This window comes from Rana temporaria, chromosome 1 (genome assembly GCF_905171775.1).
Source record: "Rana temporaria chromosome 1, aRanTem1.1, whole genome shotgun sequence".
Classification (NCBI taxonomy): Eukaryota; Metazoa; Chordata; class Amphibia; order Anura; family Ranidae; genus Rana; species Rana temporaria.
Window position 1 is genome coordinate 406,826,018 of NC_053489.1, and position 18,188 is coordinate 406,844,205.

Consider the following 18,188-nt stretch of genomic DNA (forward strand, 5'->3'; position numbering starts at 1 on the left):
TCAAAACCAGATACCCGCTTCTCCAAAAAATGAAAAGTGTATCCAAAATTGATAAAGGCAGGAGGCGAAGTTCTGCTTTAAGCCAAGATTCACACATATGCGGTGCAAGAAATGCAGTGATCCCTATGCGTTTCCTGCACCGCATTGCAACCGCACTGTGTTTGCGATCCGCTGTGCGTGTCAATACAAAGTTAATGACAGTTTTCCTGCAGCAGATCACATGGTATAAAACGACCATGCGCTCTGGATGTGGTGCGGCTCCAAAAAAGGTAGCTGTACTTCTTTGGTGCGATGCAGTATGATTTGAAAATGTATGGGCTCAAATCACACTGCACTGAATCACATGTGAATTCCACAGGAATGCAGTGCGGTTTCTGTGCAATTCACATACAGGTTCTATTGTGAACCAGGCAGGGCTCAAGTCTTGCGGGAACGCGTGGGAACAAAGTTCCTGCACTTTTTTCACAGCAGGAACTCAGGTCCCTTTGCAGGACTAGAGCAGCCGAGCCGCCCCCGCCCCAATCCTTCACTAAGCGGCGATGCCCAGCTCGAGTCACTGTCAGGGGCAGGCGAACCTTAGTAATCCTTTATGTTACTGGCCGCTTCCTGTATATGGATTCATCGCGTAGTGTGTGGGTATACCGTCACTTCCTCGATGACGCAGTGTCTCCTGGGAGATTTTGTCATTGTTCCCAGGAGACATTGCGGAGATCTGCCGTGAGTTATCGCGGGATTTAGAAAGAACTTGCTTTTAGTAATTAAAACATGCGGTTTAGTAATTATGCATATGAGTGTATCATTTTTTTTCTTTTGGTGGGGGAGTGGATCTTGGGTGGGAGTTCCCACACTTTTCCCCAGGACTTGACCCCTGGAACCAGGGCTTAAAATATAACTAAAAGGCAAAACATTTTATTTTTTTAGGTTCAGATATAGTGTATAGGGATTAAAGTGCTTTTCGGTTTTTACCGCTGTCTGTGGCCCCGTTAAGGATATTCACTCGCTCTACTTGTCCTGCTTACCATTATTGCCTAAAGTAAAAGCAAATCCCAAATATTGTGTTGTCCCCAGAAAAGTAATAGAGGGGGGAATCTTCCAACGGGGACACTAGTTCTGGTGACCTGGAGGGCCCCAAGGAATTCTCTTAATTTGCAGGGATTTCATCTCACTTCTTGTTTGGCTATGGAACAGGAAGTAAAAAGAAATCTCTGCAACATTTTTTTGACAGGGGTTATAACCAAAAAAAAAAAAAGGTTTGCCTATAGTTCTACCTTTAATTCACTACACTACATTACTAATGATATAATTGAACACTCGTCTTTATTCTTCTTTAACTGTGCAATTCTTTCAGATAGTTTTTTTAATGTATGTCTCTGTCTTTGTACTTGACGTTGTAAAGTCTTCACTTTCTTTTTAAGTTCAATTGTATCAGGTTTGTAACAGGGAATGTCTACAGCGTTAAGTGAAGTTGAATATGTGTGATCGGCAGGTCTGAGAGTTTCTGTTAATGGCTCCGTAGTCACAAACTCTAACGTAAAATTGTTTCTTCTACTTATTTTTTCTTTATGGACGAAAGGCACTGCATTTGCATGAAGTCGAGGAACTTTCATCCCTGGCTGCAAAACATAATCTTTATCCTTAAAATGGTCACTGCAGATTCTGCTTGATGCCGATGGCTTCCATTTTGTAGTTCGAACTGCTTGAAACCATTTGCACAGCTGTTCTGGGTTTTTTATGGGAAACCTGCAAACAATACAAATGTTGTTCATTTCAAAATGTTGTTAAAGAAAAAAATCCATCTATGCAGTCTATTGGTTGTAGATTACTACTATTAATGTATGTTAAAGGACACATGCACATTTTAAAGCTGAACTGAAAGAGGTACATGCAGAGATGACTTAGGCTCTGTTCACACCTAGGCGTATATACGCCTGTAATGCAACGCCGCAGCAGCCCCTGAGACGCTGGAGGGATGATTTCACATTGCCCTCTATGGAGATGGTTCACATCTCCACGCCAAACGCCGTACGCCTGCCGCCTGAAAACAAGTCCCGGACCTTTTTTTCAGGCGGCTTTCGGCGTTCGGCATAGGAGATGTGAACCATCTCCATAGAGGGGGTACAGCTGCATTCACAATCGCGGCGACAAAATCGTGGTACAAAACGCCGCAATTTGTCGCCGCAATTCGCGGGACAAAACACAGCAATTTGGTACGCCAAGGTGTGAATGCAGCCTTATAGTACATATATGAGAACTGTTCTACATGCAAAAGGATTATTTTTTTGCTGTTAAAGTGGATGTAAACCCCAAATTATCATATGTTATGTTATGTTTATCGTAATATGCGGTGATCCACAGTATAAAAAGTGAGAAACCCACCCCTCCCCCACATAACACATCCTGGTAATATACAATGAACTGTGGATCACCTCATATTATGATAAATAAGAAGGCCAGTATGGTGGCCTGAGTTTATGGGAGGAGCCCGGAGGGTATTTAAGCAGCCCACTCACACATGCTCTTTGTCGGTTCAGTGTGCGGTACTACACGTCACTGGGCCGACTCTTCCCAGCTCACCTCATGTCCGTGAGTCTGCACATTCAATCGCATTCGACATCGCAAGCGCTTTGCGGCTTCTCCCTTCATGGTCTTCGCCGGCGGTTCCCGCTTACTGTCGCAGGTAGGATTCAAACCTTTTCGAATCTTGTGCAATCTTACAATTCGTTATGCTTCCTATCCTGCATCCCTTTTGGGAAAAAATCTGCCTGAGTTACTTTTGCTTATGTTCCAACATCATTCGGCTCAGGCATAATACATTTGCAACTTCCTTCTGCCAAACATACGATTCATTTGTAAATCCATTTGGAGATTGACATGTGTTTGTATGGGTTCTTTGGCAGATTGAGGTGGTAATTGGACTCACATGGTGCCTTCTCTGCACTTGATTAGCCTGGGGGGATGGGTGGTTGGTAGGTGTTCGGTTTCAAAGCAAGGGGTAGCATACACTCTACAACCAATTCGTATCAGATTCGTTCAATACTCCTTACTATCAATTCGTATCAGATTAATTTCATGCATTTTACAACCTTTTTGTATCAGATACAATTGCATACTTTCTACCGTTGTCATTCATTGTTTCCCCCATGCCGTGTGTTTTAGTTCCCGCAGCGGAACTTACGAATTGTTTGTTCACGGCTCTTCTCTCTCATTTATTTACTAAAGTTATTGCCTGTGCGTCATGCATGGCGCCACACCACACTCTTGGGATGTGTTGCACATCCACTCCAGTCCAAAGCAAACCCAGTCGCACGTTCACTGTCCCAGGTAGGATTCGTTAGCTTGTTTGTCATGTCAAATTCGTGGCCACTCATGGTGTCACCTGTACCATATGTTTGGTTCCCGCAGTGGAGCTTACAAAGCATTGATACGCACTTCTCGTGTTCTATTTTCTACACCAAACCTCCTTGTTTTGCCCCATGCACGGCATCACGCTACACGTTCCCGACATGTTTCACTCCAGCCACAGTCCGCTGCAAACTCACTCGCATGGCCCACTGTCGCAAGTAAGATTTGTTATTACATTCTTTATGTTCTATCAATTTGCTACCATTCGTTCTCTCCCATATCGTTCATTAGTGGCCCCTATGGAACCTACGATTCAAACAGGCGTTGTCCTTCTACCTTATACTGCTTGCTTAAGGTACAAACAAACCAGGTGTTTCTATCCTTTCTCAGTAACCCAATTCTTATTGATTGAGACCTTGCAACCATGCAAATCATCTCGGCAGTCTGAGACCCTTGCAACACATGACCCTTACAAAATGCAAAAAAAAAAAAACGCAAAAAGTTAAAAAATATATAAAACGCAAAAAAAAAAAAAAAAAAAAAACTATTGCCACCACGTAATCTCAGCCCAGCAACCTGACACCTGTTGAGACCGTTGCAACGATGCAAAATTCGTCTCCACAGCCTGACACCCTTGTTAAGACCCTTGCAAACGCAATACCGTCTTAGCAGCCCCACACTCATCGAGTCTTGCAACCACACTAAATCGTCTCAGCAGTCTGACACCCTTGTTAAGACCCTTGCAACACATGACCCTTACAAAACAAAAAAAAAAAAAACGCAAAAAAAAAAAAAAAAAAAACGCAAAAAAATAAAAAAAAAACGCAAAAAGAAAAAAGAAATATAAAAGTGCAGAAAAAATAATAATTGCCACCACACAATCTCAGCCCCGCAACCTGACACCTGTTAAGACCGTTGCAACGGCGCAAAATTCGTCTTCGCAGCCTGACACCCTTGTTGAGACCCTTGCAAACGCAATACCGTCTCAGCAGCCCCCCACTCATGGAGACTCTGGCAAGCACAGAAAATTGTCTCAGCAGCCTGACACCCTTGCAAACGCAATACCGTCTCAGCAGCCCCACACTCATGGAGACTCTTGCATGCACGCAAAATTTGTCTCCGCAGCCTGACACTCTTGTTGAGACCCTTGCAAACGCAATACCGTGTCAGCAGCCCCACACTCATGGAGACTCTTGCAAGCACACAAAATTGTCTCAGCAGCCTGATACCCTTGTTAAGACCCTTGCAACACATGACCCTTACAAAACGCAAGAAAAAAAAAAAAAAATATGCAAAAAAAAAAAAAAAAAAATTGTCACCACACAATCTCAGCCCAGCAACCTGACACCTCTTGAGACCATTGCAACCATGCAAAATCGTCTCAGCAGCCTCACACCATTGTTGAGATCCTTGCAAACGCAATACCGTCTCAGCAGCCCTACACTCATCAAGACTCTTGCAACCACACAATACCATCTCAGTAGCCTCACACCATTGTTGAGACCCATACAAACGCAATACCATCTCAGCAGCCCTACACTCATCAAGTCCCTTGCAACCACGCAATACCGTCTCAGCAGCCTCACACCATTGTTGAGACCCTCGCAAACGCAATACCGTCTCAGCAGCCCCACACTCATCAAGACCCTTGCAACCACACAATACCGTCTCAGCAGCCTTACACCATAGTTCAGACCCTTGCAAACGCAATACCGTCTCAGCAGCCCCACACTCATCAAGACTCTTGCAACCACGCAATACTGTCTTGAGCAACCTCCCACTCGTCAAAGACCTTTGTGACCATACAGTCTCGCCCCAGCAACCTGGCATTCATTGAGACCCTTGCAGCCAGACAAATCATCTTTGGCCTCATGTACACTGCTGTTGGTAAAAAAAAAAAAAAAATGGGTTCAGACGGATGTTCAGAGGCATTCGAAACGCATTCGAAACACCAATGCCTGTAACAGCTTGTAAACACTGCCAGATGCGGTAACTCATGTTTACCAGCGTTTCATTCACAGTCGTTTTCATAAAAAATTTAAATAAAGGGGAATATTGTCTCAGCAACTTGACACTCATTTGAGACCCTTGCTAAATGTAATATCATCTCAGCTACCTCACACCCTTCTAGACCTTTGCAACCACACAATCTCATCTCAGCAACCTGACACCCGTTCAGACCTTTGCAGCCATACAAAGTCATCTTAGCAACCTGACACTCATTTGAGACCATTGCAAATGCAATATCGTCTCAGCAACCTGACACTCATTTAGACCCTTGCAGCCATACAAAGTTGTCTCAGCGGCCGACACTCATTTGAGACCATTGCAAAACGCAACATCGTCTCAGCAACCCCTCACTTGTTGAGACCTGTACAACCACACCATGCCATCTCAAAACAAACCTCATAATCATCGACACCTTTGCAACCATGCAATATCGTCTCAGCAAACGACTGAGACCCTTGCAACCACCAATACCATCAAACCTTCATACTCAAGGCCCCTGCCACCACACAATATCGTCCCAGCAACCTGACACTCACTGACACCCTTGCAACCGCACAATATTGTCTGCAGTAGTATAAAACACTTAGCGGCACGCACCTACGTGAAAACCCGAATACAAACTAAACTTGCAAACACACCTCAGTGACAAACAATCAGCCACACAAACACACAGTGGCACCCAGTTGGCCATTCATCTTCAGTGGCACGCGGGCCACTCATCTTTTCTCAGTTTTTCCCTGCGGTTAGTTCAGGTTTTCATCCAGCACCAGCGAGTGCACGTTGGCCTGCGAGTGCATGTATATCGTCTTGTTGAGCACCTGTGTATTGTCTTGATTTTCTCACACCAATGCAAGATCCAGTCCAAGTTCTCAAACTAGACCAAGCATCAGTAGCAGACTTAGCTATGTGGGACAACTTCCCCACCTGATAGAACATCATTTCAATCTTCATCCCGGCAGTGTCAGCCGAGCCACCAAAGGCTTTTGCAGCCATTTTTTAGGCCGCCACTGGTTCTCCAAACCTTGGCCCCCAGAAATTCTCTTAAATTTTTGCTTCACCCAGTCTTCATCACGCCTCGTGCTGCACCCCATCGTGGCAGCTGCCCAGGTCTGGGACCACACTTGAACAGGACAGACACTGTTCTTCACCACAGACAATCAGGCCACAGCCGACATCATCAATTAAGATAGATCTAAGTCACTCCCCATCACTTCCTGCGCAGGCTCGCGCAGCTGTCACTCCGTCACCAGTTAATATCTTATGTAGACCTTTTCCAGGCAAATGCAGCAGCTGATGCGCTTTCCTATTCCAACCTTGGAATGTATGTTTTTTCCAGCAAGAGCCTGGAGCCGACCCAACAACTATCCCTGTCCCACCATGGACATTGCTGACGATGGACTGAAGTCGCATCTCGCCAACGCAATCCAACTTATTAACCACTCCTTGGCACGCAACACACTGAAGGCCTATCGCACTGCTTGGAACACTAATCGCAAATTTTTGGCCCCTTGCCCCGAAGCAGCAGTTGGACACATCCTAGCCTTCATATCGTATTGCCACATGCAGCTGACCATTTCTCAATACTATCACGCCATATCTAGATGGCAGCCAGCATTTCCTGTCCCTGCAGGACCCCAGTAAACCGTCAGTATTCTCGAGCCCATGCAGTCAAGTCCCTCCTACAGGGCATACAGAAGCACCAACCTGTAGTCAGTGGCAAGCGCCTACCTTTCAAGAGTCCCCTCTTTAGGGACATGTCTAAAATCCTTACTCGTTCCCTGTTTAGCGCTTTGCCCAGTCTAGTCACCCAACAGCCATCTACCAGGCCTTCTACGGTTCCCTACAACCTAGTGAATTTAGTCAGCGGCTCCGGCAGTCACACACTGCTCCGACGCCACCCGACTCGCTTTCGAACCACTACACTCTCACAGTCTGCAAACGCAACAAACCAGCCCCTGGGGTTGACATCAACCTGTTTCAGACTGACAACGCCTGACGCCCAGTGACGGTGTTCGACCCACTACTGCTCCATCTACCCAGCCAATCTGATGGTAGCTCATTGCTGCCCTTTCTAAACCAGCTCCCTGAGTGTCAGCCAGTGTGTCAAGCATGTCAGAATCCTCCTAAGTAACTTGGGCTTCAAACCCCAGTCAGTTCTCTGGACATTCTTTCCGAATTGGAGTAGTCTCAGTTGCCTCCCAACAGGGAGTACCAGACTACGTAATCAAGATACCAGGCTGATGGAAGTCTCCTTGTTTTGCCACATACATCCCAAATCCTCATGAAGGAATGGCACAAGCCTTTACCAAGCTGGCTCAATAAATACAAGAAATCAATATAAACTATTTCCCTATCTGAGTCTTTTGCCCCCTTTTCTTGGCATACTGACCAGACCACCAAGGCACACTTCAGGTCTATTTATGTTGTAAGTCTTGTCGCGTGTTTATGTGATCCACATCTCTCTCGGTCAGAGGGTAACGACCATAAATAAGAAGGCCAGTATGGTGGCCTGAGTTTATGGGAGGAGCCCGGAGGGTATTTAAGCAGCCCACTCACACATGCTCTTTGTCGGTTCAGTGTGCGGTACTACACGTCACTGGGCCGACTCTTCCCAGCTCACCTCATGTCCGTGAGTCTGCACATTCAATCGCATTCGACACCCTCCCGCCCTTCCCTTTTTCAGGGCACTTCTCAGCATGTCCTTCTTCAATTAACTACCCATTACTTACCTTGGGTATGCCCCTTTTTCTTGGCATACTGACCAGACCACCAAGGCACACTTCAGGTCTATTTATGTTGTAAGTCTTGTCGCGTGTTTATGTGATCCACATCTCTCTCGGTCAGAGGGTAACGACCATAAACATAACATAACATATGATAAACATGTCCAAGCTAGATATGTAAATAACCTGTCACTCAAAGCAAGGAGAGAGGAAAGGACTTTTTATTTAGACAGGGTTTTATCTGGAAGTCTGTTAATTTTCACTGAACAAAAAAGGGGATTGCTCAGAGCTGGATTAACTCTGTGTGGCCAGACTGGGCACAGATGATAGGAAATCTTATACTCTACATTGTGACATCAAAAAAAATAAAAAATGTCCTGATGTTTACACAGCTCTGTCCCACAGCACAGCCCGGTCTAGTAAGGAAAGGGACTGGATTTTATCTGCTACAGCGACACCAGCAGTGCTACCAGCAGTCTCCACACTGATAGGAGGGGTTTGCACACCTGGGTGATCCTCATCTACTGCACAGCAGGCAGAAATAATCACTGGAGGGTTTGTTGCCCCCCTGGATTGTCAGCAGACAGAACACACTGGGTTCCTGAGTAAAGTACCCTAGTTGGGCATAGAGTACGTTTGATGGCCTTGGTGGGACCTGATCAATTGAAGTTGGGCCCTCTTCATGTGGCTGATCAGCAACTTCTTGAAGGTTTCCCAGATCCTTACCTTGGTTATGCCCTTAATCAGGCAACAGTTTGGTTCCTGTGTCTGGCTCCGTGACTATGGATGCTTTGCTGGACCAAAGTGAGTCTTAAAACCATGTTCCGCATTTCATCAGTCAGGCCTCAGAGTCACCTACAGGTGTATGGGTTGCCATCTGGTTTTCTGCACAATTCTGAGGTTGTAGTATACTTTTCATCCTTGTCTACTCATGCAGGGGTACCTATCTTGTAACCTGCCTCTTTCTTCAGTCAGGCTGAAGGAAGACTTAGGATTGGCACATTTTAGTTCTCTACCAGTCTCAGGGGCTCTTTAGTTGTACATATGGGTTATTATGTAGCGATGTCGTTCACTTCGAGAATATTTTTTGGGGGAACCTGTTCTCCTGGGAACATTGGGCCAAATCCTCAGAAACGGAGCGTAACTTAACTTTTCAGAGTTAAGTTACACTGCCGCAATTCTCCGAAGTTAGGTGCCGATCCTCAAAGCACTTACCTGGAAAATTGCGGCAGTGCAACTTAACTCCGTCCGTCGCAAGGCGTTCCTAATTCAAATGGGCGATTCCCATTTAAATTAGGCGCGCTCCCGCGCCGGACGTACTGCGCATGCGTGTGACATCATTTTTCCCGACTGGCAGCGCGCAAAATTACGTTACGTCGGGCTTTGTGGATTGCGACGGGACAATAAAGTTGCGTCGGGTAAAAAAAAAGTTACGCGCCGGGAAAGAAAATTCTAAATTTAAAAAAAATCGCGGCGATCGAAAAAAAGGTCTGTTTTTACAAGGTGTTACTAGTTTACACTTTGTAAAAGCAGAACTAATTTTACGTATGCAAAACGTAACTTACGCAGAAAACACAAAGCTAAAAAGCTTTGTGGATCTGCCTAAGTACTCATTTGCATACGCAAAGCGGCATTTCGACTCGAAATGCCCCCAGCGGCGGATGCGGTACTGCATCTTAAGATCTGACAGTGTAAGTCTCTTACAGATGTCAGATCTTCTGCCTATCTTTGGAAAAATCCTTTTGAGGATCAGATCCAAAGATAGGCACAGGGATACGCAGGCTGAACAGCAGTTCCGCCTGCGTATCTCCTTTGAGGATTTGGCCCATTGTGTTGTTTGTCTATTTCGTCCTTAGCAGGTAGCTATGTTGTCCCACCTGTTTAGGAGGGTTTCTTTTCCTATGTCTCTCAATGAACAAGAAACTTTTTTTGTACTTACTGTATCCATTGAGGGACACAGGTCCAACCTTTTGGTGTGTGTGTTTTTTTCTTGGTATTATCTTTTCACAAAATTACGGAATGCTGGGTAGAGGAGTTCTACAGGGTCTGGCTTATAATTACCAACAATTACCAAAGTACCAACCTTCTGCGGGCAGCAGTATACCCTGAATGGTTATGAATGTATGTGTCCTTCAATAGAATCCAAAAGGAAATAGATACAATTTTTTTTTTATTTACAGTGGTTGTTACAAGACATAGTACATCCAATACAGATTTCTCCCCTCTTCTGCCATCACTGGTATTTAGGACTACCAACATCTTAAAAACAACTTATGTCACATGCATGTCCTACCTCTGGCAGCAAAGGAGGACAGAAGTGGAACTTCCTCCACCCAGATCTGCAGCCTGCTTCATCTCCTAGCTCTGCCCTCTGCTTGCCTATCACTAAAAGGTATGAGGATATGTGATGTAAGGTAGCACTGTGATGGGGACGTCTGATGTAAGGGGGCTCTTTGATGGGGATAAAGCACAGATTCCGAGCTTGTAGCCATTTTGAGCATCCACATACACAGTAAGATGTTGACATGTTTCAGCCATAGCTCATTGCTATGATTCAGCAGTGCATTTGCACTTTTTTTTATGGCATTGAGGTGAACAGGAGCCTTAAGGGAGGGGGCGAGCATGACGCTCCACACCAGGGAGAAAGCCTTGCATTACTGTGTGGAGTTACAGACAGAAGAACAGGAAGTGAGGATTTCTCAGAAGAAATAAGGACATTTAAAAGCAAAATGGAAGGATGAGGTAAGTGAAGGAGGACTGCACTAAGGTAAAGGAAGCTCTTTAGGATTTTTTTTTTTTACCTTTACAACCCCTTTAATCACCAGGCTGTGGCCTCTCTGCAGCCAGGCTGCGGGTGCAGTGGGGCAGGTGGATGAGAGAAGCAGGCAGGTGAGCAGAGAGGACATCATCTATCTCCACGCACCCCGCATCACTGCTCTTCCACCCCCACAGCCGTGCCCTCTTTAATATCGGAGGTGTGGCGGGGAGCAGCGAGATGACATCTCTCACTGCCTGCCCCGCATCACCGCCCTTGCTCAGAACCGACAACTGCACCTGCCTCTGTGCTAAATGGACCAGTGGTGACATCAATGCAGCAACAATGCACATTTGGTGGCACTGGCTGACATGGCAAGTGACAATCCGCAAATAGTGTCAGGTGACATGACAAGAGATCATCCACATCTGGTGGCAGGCGATGTGGCAAGTGACAATCCACATCTGGTGCCAGGCAATGGTGGCGAGTGACAAGCTGCATCTGGTAGCAGGAGATGTGGCAAGTGAAACGCAATAGGCTCCCACTGATTTTGCATTATGGCGAGTTGAACCACTTCATTATACTGTATATTACAATGTAACAATAGAAATAATACGCTTCAATCACCCTGACACCATATCAACCATGGTGACGTAATGATTGAAGCGCCAACACCAGTTATTGCCCCAACAAATTGCCAGCAAAATATTGCTTACCCCCCCCCCCCCCCCCCCCCCCCCCCCCGGGCCTGCAAAGAGGTTGCTGACCGTTGCTATGGGCTCTAGCCCCAGATCTTTTGCAGACCTAGCAACGCCCCTGCTGTTGAGGCCGAAATACCTGGAGATTCTTTTTTTTTCTGGTAGTTGGACTGTGATTGGTCCACCTGTTAGGGGGCCCCATAATGGGGACATCTGATGTAGGCGGTCACTCCTGATGGGGTCTGTTTTTTAATAGGAGATATATAGACATTGCAGGTCTATCTTACACCTCGGCTAGAAGAAAATTGCAATGACTGGAATGCCTTAAATTTAATACCCCTGTTTTACATGTCTTTAGATGCCCCATATGCACATTTTTGAAGCAGTAAAAACTTATAATACAGTTTGTGTAGCTAAGACCTTGTTTACACCATCGGTTAGGTTTCTAAAATCATACAGTTGAGCTGTGGTTTTACTGCCTCCCAGCTGCTCCCCCTTATGCTGCCAGGGGTGTTCATATGCTGCAGCGGCAATGCTTTGTATCACAGCGTGGCAAAAATGTAGCTGTCACATTCAGCAGACAATGGCAACCATTGAGCGCCACTCATTCTATTGAATAGGAGTGGCTTGCATTTGCATGCAATGAGAGCAATGTTTGTGTAAACAAGGCCTAAGGCCCCTTTCATACCTGCCGACCGTATGTCTGCTTTTTCATCTATCCGTGTGCGGATGAAAAAGGGACATACATTGGTCCCTATGAGATTGCGGGTGTCAGCGGATGAACATCCGCTGACACCCGATCTCGCCCGCCTCCGCACTCCTCTGATTCTGCAGACAGAGGAAAACCCTATTTTTCCTTCCGTCTGCGGATTGGATGAACACGGACAGACGGTCCGTGTTCATCCGATCCCCCCATAGGGGAGAGCGGAGAAAAGACAGGGCAGTCCCTGCACAGTGTGTGGGGACCGCCCTGTCATCCGACGGCTCAGCGGGGATCAACGGAGCGATCCCCGCTGAGCATACGGAGGTTCACAGGGCGGATCATTACTGATCCGCCCCATGTGAAAGGGGCCTTAGATACAGTAGCTCACAAAAGCGAGTACACCCCTCATATCTTTGTAACATTTTATTATATCTTTTCATGTGACAACGAAATGCAGAAATGACACTTTGCTACAATGTAAAGTAGTGAGTGTACAGCTTGTATAGCAGTGTAAATGTTCTGTCCCCTCAAAATAACTCAACACACAGCCATTAAAGGGATACTAAAGGTTCAGTTTAAAAAAATAAATAAAATAACACCTCCACTGTGCACAGAGTGGCCCCGATCCTCCTCTTCTGGGGTCCCATGGCGGCTCTTGCGGCTCCTCCTCCCCGTAATAGCTAATCCCCTATGGGAAGGTCTCTCTCGAGGGGGTTACCTTGCGGGCGCGCTCCTGTGTGATACACTCGGCATACATAGCCGTCGAGTGTATGACTCGGCCCCGCCCCCCCTGGCGGCTGCGTCATTGGATTTGATTGACAGCAGCAGGAGCCAATGGCTACGCTGCTATCAATCTATTCAATAAAGAGCTGACAAGCCGCGGGGAAAGCGACGTGGGATCGCGCCCACGGAAATTCGGGGCTCAGGTAAGTAAAATGGGGGCTCCAGACACAGCAAGGTGTTTTTTTATCTTAATGCATAGGATGCATTAAGGTGAAAAAACACAAGGGTTTACAACCCCTTTAATGTCCAATGTCTAAACTGCTGGCAATAAAAGTGGAGTACAACCCTAAGTGAAAATGTCCAAATTATGCCCAAAGTGTCAATATTTTGTGTGGCCACCATTATTTTTCAGCACTACCTTAACCCTCTTGGGCATGGAGTTCGCCAGAGCTTCACAGGTTGCCACTGGAGTCCTCTTCCACTCCTCCATGACGACATCACTGAGCTGGTGGATGTTAGAGACCTTGCGCTCCTCCACCTTCCCTTTTAAGGATGCCCCACAGATGCTCAATAGGGTTTAGGTCTGCAGACATGCTTGGCCAGTCCATCACCTTTACACTCAGCTTCTAAAGCAAGACAGTGGTCATCTTGGAGGTGTGTTTGGGGTTGTTATGTTGGAATACTGCCCTGCGGCCCAGTCTTCAAAGGGAGGGGATCATGCTCTGCTTCGGTATATGACAGTACATAGTTACATAGTAAAAAAGAATTAAGGTACACAAACCATAGGATGGACTATGGGTGTCCTGGGGTACTGCAGTGCCACGTCCTAGATAGTAGTAGAAGAATTTATTGTTTGAAGGAATAATGGACTTTCTAGGCACCAATGGTTAACACAGAATAAATATTTATTGATGCAATCCCAGACAAGTGGGTGATTGAACCAACATTTACAGTACAAATAATAAAAAATTACATTAAAAACATGAATAGTCACAGAATAATTCTGTGAAATGGAGTTTTGCTAAAACCACAATGAGTCCACTAAGGACATCAACAAAGGTTGATGAACAAACGTAAGTTTTGATAGGCGTATTTGTACATGAGCTCTACATGTTTCGCAGTTGAATGCTTCTTCAGGAGCTTTAGACTTTCATCCACGGTAATGGATAAGGGTAAGTGTAGTTTCCAATGGAACGGCTGGATCAAGAAGTAGCAAGGTCCAGACTTCAAAAACGATTAAAGTGTGAAGTAGGCTGGTGGATGAATCCAGGTGTGTATACCGCAGCAATTAATAGACTTGGTCAATGTTTGTGAGTAGATACAAAAATGCAGATGTAAACTGCATAAATATAGGTGAGGGAAATTAGTCCCATAAGAGTTAGGAAGGTATCCTTACATGTGAAGACCAGAACATGTATAGAGCTGCGGTGGTGTGGAGGGGTATCGAGCCCAGGTTTACATACTGTCTCACACGCCACTACGTTGGGGAGGTAGCAGTATCACAGAATTATTCTGTGACTATTCATGTTTTTAATGTCATTTTTTATTATTTGTAATGTAAATGTTGGTTCAATCACCCACTTGTCTAGTTACATAGTAGGTGAGGTTGAAAAAAGACACAAGTCCATCAAGTCCAACCTGTGTGTGTAATTATGTCTTTTCTTCTAATTTTAATGAGTGGCCACGTGTCTTATTAAACTCCCTTCCGCGCAAAAGTTTTATCCCAGTTGTGGGGTCACCAGTATGGTATTTGCAAATTTAAATCATATCCCCTCTCAAGCGAGAGAATAAGTTCAGTGCTCGTAACCTTCCTTCATAACTAATATCTTCCCAGTCACTTTATTAGCTTTGTTGCCCTTCTCTGTACTCGCTCCATTTCCAGTACATCCCTCCTGAGGACTGGTGCCCAGAACTGGACAGCATACTCCAGGTGAGGCCGGACCAGAGTCTTGTAGAGTGGGAGAATTATCGCTTTATCTCTGGACTTAATCCTGCATGCCAATATTCTGTTTGCTTTGTTAGCAGCAGCTTGACATTGCATGCCATTGCTGAGCCTATCCTCTACTAGGACCCCCAGGTCCTTGTCTATCCTTGATTTCCCCAGAGGTTCCCCAGTGAGTAGATTGCATTCATTTTTGCCACCCAAATGCATTATTAAATTTTTTTCGACATTAAACCTCATTTGCCATGTAGTTGCCCACCCAATTAATTTGTTCAGATCTTCTTGCAAGGTTTCCACATCCTGCGGAGAAGTTATTTCCCTGCTTAGCTTAGCATTGTCTGCAAATACAGAGACTGAACCGTTTACCCCATCCTCCAGGTCGTTTAACCACTTCAGCCCTGGAGGATTTGGCTGCCAAATGACCGGGCCATATTTTGTGATTCGGCACTGCGTTGCTTTAACCGACAAGTGCGCGGTCGTGCAACGTGGCTTCCAAACAAAATTGACGTCCCTTTTTTCACACAAATAGAGTTTTTTCTTGGTGGTATTTGATCACCTCTGCGGTTTTTATTTTTTGCGCTATAAACAAAAATAGAGCGACAATTTTGAAAAAAAGCAAAAAAATTAAAAAATTGCTATAAGCGTATATTGATTGGTTTGTGCAAAAGTTATAGCGTCTACAAAATAGGGGGTAGTTTTATGGCTTTTTTAATATAATTTTTTTTTTTTATGATCTGCGATTTTTATGGTGACTGCAACATTATGGCCGACACATCGGTGTCACTGGCAGTGAAGGGGTTAACCAGTAGGGGCCGGGGAAGGGGTTAAGTGTGTCCTAGGCTTGTGTTCTGTGTAGGGGCGGGGCTTACTGTGACACAACACTGATCACTGCTCTCAATGAGAGGGAGCAGATGATCAGTGTCGTGTCACTAGGCAGAACAGGGAGAAGACTTGTTTACAAAGGCTTCCCTCCGTTCTGCCATTCCGTGACCCGATCGTGGGACACCGGCGGACATAGAGTCCACGGGTCCCGTGGGCACGGTCACGGAGACTGCTAGGCAGCAGATTTAAAGCAATATATATACGTTGCTTTGCCTGCCCGTGCCATTCTGCCGACGTATAAGTGTGTGAGGCAGTCGGCAAGCGGTTAAATAGGATTGGTCCCAGCACAGAACCCTGGGGGACCCCACTTTCCACCCCTGACCATTACAAGTACTCCCCATTTATCACCACTCTCTGAACTCGCCCTTGTAGCCAGTTTTCAATCAATGTACTTACCATGCCAACGAACCTTACTTTGTTACAGTAGCAGATCACCTCCTCATAGAAGGTTAATAGGTTTGGCAAGAACGATTCTTCATGAATCCATGCTGAATACTGCTAATGATTCAGTTTTTATTACTAAAATCTTGTATATACAGGTGGTTCTCAAAAAAATAGCATATTGTGATAAAGTTCATTATTTTTTGTAATGTACTGATAAACATTAGACTTTCATATATTTTAGATTCATTACACACAACTGAAGTAGTTCAAGCCTTTTTATTGTTTTAATATTGATGATTTTGGCATACAGCTCATGAAAACCCAAAATTCCTATCTCAAAAAATTAGCATATCATGAAAAGGTTCTCTAAACGAGTTCTTAACCTAATCATCTGAATCAACTAATTAACTCTAAACACCTGCAAAAGATTCCTGAGGCTTTTAAAAACTCCCAGCCTGGTTCATTACTCCAAACCGCAATCATGGGTAAGACTGCCGACCTGACTGCTGTCCAGAAGGCCATCATTGACACCCTCAAGCAAGAAATTTCTGAACGAATAGGCTGTTCCCAGAGTGCTGTATCAAGGCACCTCAGTGGGAAGTCTGTGGGAAGGAAAAAGTGTGGCAGAAAACGCTGCACAACGAGAAGAGGTGACCGGACCCTGAGGAAGATTGTGGAGAAGGACCGATTCCAGACCTTGGGGGACCTGCGGAAGCAGTGGACTGAGTCTGGAGTAGAAACATCCAGAGCCACAGTGTACAGGCGTGTGCAGGAAATGGGCTAAAGGTGCCGCATTCCCCAGGTCAAGCCACTTTTGAACCAGAAACAGCGGCAGAAGCGCCTGACCTGGGCTACAGAGAAGCAACACTGGACTGTTGCTCAGTGGTCCAAAGTACTTTTTTCGGATGAAAGCAAATTTTGCATGTCATTCGGTAATCAAGGTGCCAGAGTCTGGAGGAAGACTGGTGAGAGGGAAATGCCAAAATGCCTGAAGTCCAGTGTCAAGTACCCACAGTCAGTGATGGTCTGGGGTGCCATGTCAGCTGCTGGTGTTGGTCCACTGTGTTTTATCAAGGGCAGGGTGAATGCAGCTAGCTATCAGGAGATTTTGGAGCACTTCATGCTTCCATCTGCTGAAAAGCTTTATGGCGACCTGGCACCTGCTCACAGTGCCAAAACCACTGGTAAATGGTTTACTGACCATGGTATTACTGTGCTCAATTGGCCTGCCAACTCTCCTGACCTGAACCCCATAGAGAATCTGTGGGATATTGGGAAGAGAAAGTTGAGAGACGCAAGACCCAACACTCTGGATGAGCTTAAGGCCGCTACCGAAGCATCCTGGGCCTCCATAACACCTCAGCAGTGCCACAGGCTGATTGCCTCCATGCCACGCCGCATTGAAGCAGTCATTTCTGCAAAAGGATTCCCGACCAAGTATTGAGTGCATAACTGAACATAATTATTTGAAGGTTGACTTTTTTTTTATTAAAAACACTTTTCTTTTATTGGTCGGATGAAATATGCAAATTTTTTGAGATAGGAATTTGGGGTTTTCATGAGCTGTATGCCAAAATCATCAATATTAAAACAATAAAAAGGCTTGAACTACTTCAGTTGTGTGTAATGAATCTAAAATATATGAAAGTCTAATGTTTATCAGTACATTACAGAAAATAATGAACTTTGTCACAATATGCTAATTTTTGGAGAACCACCTGTATATAGTCCTTTATCATCCCCTCCAAGAGCTTACATACTATTGATGTTAGGCTAACTGGTCTGTAATTCCCAGGGATGTATTTTGGCCATTTTTAAAATATTGGTGCTACATTGGCTTTTCTCCAATCAGCTGGTACCATTCCAGTCAGTAGATTGTCAGTAAAAATTAGCAACAATGGTCTGGCAATTACTTGACTGAGTTCCCCAAGGACCCTCGGGTGCAAGCCAGCTGATCCCGGTGACTTATTAACGTTAAGTTTTCCAAGTCTATTTCTAATTCTGTCCTCTGTTAGCCATGAGGGTG

At 45.3% G+C, this 18,188-nt stretch overlaps 1 protein-coding gene across 2 annotated transcripts in view; it reads right to left on the reverse strand.

The window, feature by feature from the left end:
• Positions 1 to 1,211: 1,211 nt before the first annotated feature.
• The window catches only part of LOC120913779, a 61,455-nt gene continuing 44,478 nt past the window's right edge, over positions 1,212 to 18,188 (reverse strand). For both annotated transcript variants that reach the window (XM_040323987.1, XM_040323994.1), the window contains one exon: positions 1,212 to 1,740. In XM_040323987.1, coding sequence (XP_040179921.1) covers positions 1,284 to 1,740 — 457 coding nt within the window. In that variant the 3' untranslated portion in view covers positions 1,212 to 1,283. The remainder of the gene's footprint in view (positions 1,741 to 18,188) is intronic.